Here is a 5,461-nt window from a genome sequence, read left to right as displayed (position 1 = left end):
CAAGAAGTACAAGCGAATGTATAATTCCTGAAGTCCTAATAATAACAAACAAGCTAAGAGAACTATTTATGTAACAAGGTTTTTTTTTTTTTTTTTGACATTTATGGTAATGTTAAAAAATACTTGGAAAGTTACAAAAAAGGGAAGACAGATAAGTACACGATTTAAATTTATTGGTATAAAAAACTAAAAAATGAAAATTAAGGATTTTTAATAGATTTGAGCATGACAAAAGAAAGAAATAAAAGTAAGGGCAAACTTCATTATTAGTCTTACAATTATTATATTATTGTTAAATTTTGTCACCGACAATTAATTTGACTACATTTAGCCCCCGACTTTACTGACATTTTTATAATTGTTCATTTGATTATATAGTACTATTAAATCAATGTTAATTTGTAAGACAATTCAATAAATTTTCAATCTTAATCTCCCATTATTCTTAAAAAATAAAATTAAAGCATCCATAAAGTCATAACCTATATAACACAAGAATAATTGATAGACATTTTCAATGAAAAATTAACATTTTCTCTATTAGATATTTTATTATGTCATTTTTTTTCAGGTCATCAGATGTCCTGAGCAGATCCTAACTGTATGAGACATTTATAAGTCTGTACCATACTCAGCCTAATTCTCATTCGCACAAACATGAGTATGTATGAAATTAGATGAAGGCCCTGTTTGGTAAATAATCAGTCTATCAGCCAATTTTGGCTTATTTGACCACTATTAGTTGTTTCGGTAATAAGCTTTTGGTAACTCTAAAATGCTAAAAGTCAAAAGGCTACTCAAATTAAAGCAGCCTTTTCAATTAGCTTTTTGAGAAAAGAAATTATACCAAACAACTATCAGCTAATAACTAATTTATCAAACAATTTTCTACAATCAGCTAATATTATCAACAAATCATACATTCTAACCCAAACAGCCATTTACCCAACAGGGCCGAAGTATATACATGCCACGTACACAAGCAATTCACCACTTTTAGAAGCATCCATCATTTTCAGTTTAGTTTTCAATGGCAAAGGAGAACTCCAAGAGTACATAGAGCAGGTGGCCAATATAATGCATGGGAATTGAATGGGTCATCTTCAAATCGTTTGCAGAATTTAATTAAAGTCAATGAGAAACTTAATTAAAAGTGATTTCCTCTGCAGGTTTCGTATCCAGGAGGTTTAACGTTGTTAGAAGCAAACGTTTTGTATGGACTACCAACAATACATATTTCTATTGTCTGCCAGTTCCCATTATATTTATTGAGTCTATAAATACTGCAACCTTTTCGGGAAAACATCATAGTTATTATTATCAAATCAAACAATTATAAGAGTGATTGGGGTTGAGAAAGATGTCTTTGATTATGAAGGTTTTAGTTTTGAATATTCTAGGGATTCTCCTGCTAGATGTCCTTTCACCTAGCCAAGCAAAAACTCATCGTCATACGTTTATCGTAAGTATTTGTTGTATTTTTTTTTATTATTATACAAATTGTCGTGATTATATATGAAATGATAAATGGATAGATAAGAGACAAACAAGATTGTCGTTTCAGGTGGTGCAAAAATTATTGATTAGACCTAACGTATAAGATTATATTAATTTTATGTATATTAATTATTTTTTAAGGTAGCAAGGACTCAATGTTGCAAAAATCCTGCGTAGGCGCCGATTAATCACCGCCTAGGTGCTAGGCGCCGGCCAACTGCCTAGGCCGCCTAAGCACCGCCTAGGCGTCGACTAGACATACTAGGCAGGGACAAGGCCGCCTAGTCGGCAGATTAACTATTGTTCTTTTTTTTTAATGAGTTATTTCACTAAAAATAATATTGTTTTGAACAAAATAATTCTAAATTGTACAAACTCTAGATATTTTTAGGTTAATACTTAATATTTTAGCATTAACTATTAAAGTATTATATAATTTATAATTATTAATTTTTAAAAAATTAAAAATACTTAAACAGATTTTTAAAGAATAAACAATAAAATAAAAATACACGGGCACCTAGGCGCCTATTAATCCCCGCCTAGATGTCCTACGCGCTAGACGCTCCGCGAGCGTCTGAGGAGCGCCTAGCGATTTTTTTAACCATGAGTAAGGTACACATCTAATCGAGTCAATATTCTTAGAAAATTTAAAAATTTTAAATATATTTCCCACTTTATGTCTCAAGGGTAAAAGTTATTATTAAAGAAACTGAATGCTGTGACATGCATGGTTGCAGGTGGAAGAAACTCCATACACGAAGCTGTGCAGTAGCAAGAACATATTGACTGTGAATGGATCTTTCCCTGGCCCAACTCTATACATGAATAAAGGGGATATGCTCATTGTAGATGTTTACAATAAAGGAACTCAAAATATTACTATTCACTGGTACGTTTTACTTTATCAATTATTTTTGTTTGAAACCAATAAAAAGTGCTCTGAGAAGGGTGGTCAATTAAGTGCAACATGATTCTCATACTAGAAGTCTAGAACGTAATGAGTTCAATTTTTGCCAGCACCCTCTGAATCAAACAAGTTCCATAGGGTCTTCCTAATGTAGTTTATCTCTCCTAATCTTTCTAATGCAATTTATCTCTCCTGTGTGTGCACACCCTTATGTAGTTGTTGTTATTTTTCCAGCTATCCAAAAAAAAAAATGTTTTATTTGAGTTTAATTAAATTTTATTTTTTTTAAACAAAAAGGAAATAAAATGGTTTATTTGAGTTTAATTAAATTTTATTTTTTCTAAACAAAAAGGAAATAAAATGTTTAGTAAATAGAAATAAATATCAAACATACATATTGATAAAACATATATCATTGATGAAATCAATCTCTTGTAAATTGTAATGATTATTGACTCATAACATCTTTTGTATAGAGATTAGATTGTTCTATGTTTACCTAATTAGAGATATAATTATTTTCATTTCAAATGCATGTAATAAAATAACCCCTAAGAAGTTATTATTCAAATTGTATCTTTGTTACTATGTAGGCATGGAATAAAACAACCAAGGTATCCTTGGTCAGATGGACCAGAATATATTACACAATGTCCTATCGCACCAGGTGCAAATTTTAGTCAAAGAATTAATCTATCAGATGAGGAAGGTACGGTGTGGTGGCATGCTCATAGCGATTGGTCGCGAGCCACGGTGCATGGTGCTGTGATTATTTATCCCGACAATGGAACTGAATATCCATTTCCCCAACCTGATGCTGAAATTCCAATCATATTAGGTACAATTTTTGTAGATCATACTATGTACAAATTAAATTTTGTCAAATAATTGATTTAAAAAAGTTGAATTATATTGCAGGGGAATGGTGGAAGAGTGATATACAAGCTGTTCTTGATGAGTTTCTTGCAAGTGGGGGAGGCCCAAATAACTCAGATGCCTACCTTATCAATGGTCAACCTGGTGATCTTTATCCATGCCCAGTTAATGGTAATCTTTAAGTATATATTTTTAATGGTCAACTTGCTTAACAATTCCCCCTCTTAGCATCTTTTCAACTCATAGCCTATCTCTAATACCACTTATTAGGATCAAACATTTATCACTATGTCAAAAGTAAGTTTTATATTGCTGACAGGGAACACTACTTTATTTCCTTATATATATACTACCATCACATTTTCAAGAGGTAGAATGTTAGACTTGACCTTTTAGCAGCCTCCGCCCAACAATATTCCTAGTTAGCAATTATTAGACATGGCTCTTACCGGTCTCTGCACAATCCTAACTATTTCAATAATGATAGAAAATAAGTTTTATAAAATTTGTTTATAATGACAGATACATATAAGCTGACGGTGGAGTATGGTAAGACTTATCTACTGAGAATGGTAAACGCAGTAATGAACAACATCCTCTTCTTCTCCATCGCAAACCACCAAATCACAGTGGTGGGAACCGACGGCGCATACACAAAGCCCTTAACGAGTGACTATATTGCCATATCTCCCGGCCAAACCATAGATTTCTTACTCCATGCCAATCAAACCCCTAACCACTACTATATGGCTGCCAAGGCCTACAACTCTGCCCCAAGAGTAGATTTCAACCCCAACACCACCACCGCCGTCCTTCAATACGCCGGAAATTACACCCCCACTTCTCCCTTGCCCTTCCCCGCCCTCCCCGCCTTTAACGACACTAACGCCTCCGTTAACTTCACCGGACGCCTCCGTAGCTTGGCGGATACAAACCACCCAATAGATGTCCCTTTGAACATATCAACGAACTTACTCTTCACCATATCAATCAACACATTACCGTGCAACAACACCAACTCAACTTGCGCTGGACCTAACGGAACCCGTTTGGCGGCTAGCATGAATAACAATAGCTTCGTTCTCCCCCAAATCGACATTCTTGAAGCTTACTACTACCAGATTAATGGCGTCTATGATGACAACTTCCCTAGCTTCCCGCCTCTTGTTTTTAACTTCACGGCGAGTAATCTCTCAACGGCTTTGCAGACGGCGAACCGGACAACGGAAGTGAGGGTGCTTGAGTATAACGAGACGGTGGAGCTTGTTTTTCAGGGGACAAATCTTGTGGCCGGAATTGACCATCCTATTCATCTGCATGGATATAGCTTTTACGTTGTTGGATGGGGTTTCGGTAATTTCGACAAGGATAAGGATCCTTTGAATTATAACCTTGTGGACCCTCCACTTCAGAATACAATTGCAGTTCCTAAGAATGCTTGGACAGCCATCCGATTCAAAGCCAATAATCCTGGTAAGGGATTTTTTTAATAAGATCAACTTATTTGATTCCAATCAAGCTGAATTGTATTTAGTTATGGACTAATATTTCTTAATGATAAAATTTGGCAGGTGTATGGTTTATGCATTGTCACTTAGAGCGGCACACAAGTTGGGGAATGGAAATGGCATTTATAGTCAAAGATGGAAATGGCACAAATGAGAAGTTGATGCCTCCACCTCCGGATATGCCTAAATGTTAAGATTAAATTAGTTTGATTATTATTTAATTATCAAAAATTAAGTAAATATTTTATCGGACCATTTATGTTTTATGAACCATGATACTGTTCTTAATAAGATTGATATAGATAAATAAGATGGATTTTAGTTTCAATTGTACTGTTTCCTATCCAGATGCACTACTATGCTTTTTCTATTTCTTTTCCATGTTTTGTGTCCTTTCCCACTATCACAAAAATGACTTTTAAATGATGTTTATTTTAGACTTTTGATGTTGGTTGTTACGTGTAGTATATGCTACCTTAGTAATCTATAACAAAAATAACGTAACATCAGTTTTAAAGAAATAATAGTCACTAAGTATTAAAAATAAATAAATAATTGTAATAGCAATTTTACACTAAAGACCATAGTAAAACGACACTTCTAAAATTAATTTTGAAACTTTAATCTACACTTATAATAAGAGCCAATAATGTTAGACCCTTAACTGAAA

At 33.7% G+C, this 5,461-nt stretch overlaps 1 protein-coding gene across 1 annotated transcript; it reads left to right on the top strand.

Moving 5' to 3' along the window:
- Positions 1-1,328: 1,328 nt before the first annotated feature.
- LOC116019498 (laccase-15-like) lies at positions 1,329-5,164 on the top strand. Its single transcript, XM_031259722.1, has 6 exons — positions 1,329-1,462; positions 2,238-2,389; positions 3,001-3,245; positions 3,326-3,454; positions 3,806-4,756; positions 4,855-5,164. Exons 1-6 carry the CDS (start codon positions 1,361-1,363, stop codon positions 4,983-4,985), a joined length of 1,710 nt encoding a protein of 569 aa, XP_031115582.1. The 5' UTR covers positions 1,329-1,360; the 3' UTR covers positions 4,986-5,164.
- Positions 5,165-5,461: the final 297 nt, after the last annotated feature.

Source organism: Ipomoea triloba, chromosome 5 (assembly GCF_003576645.1).
Source record: "Ipomoea triloba cultivar NCNSP0323 chromosome 5, ASM357664v1".
Classification (NCBI taxonomy): domain Eukaryota; kingdom Viridiplantae; phylum Streptophyta; class Magnoliopsida; order Solanales; family Convolvulaceae; genus Ipomoea; species Ipomoea triloba.
The sequence above is the reverse complement of the archived record's forward strand: the minus strand, read 5'-3'. Positions and strand labels throughout refer to the sequence as shown.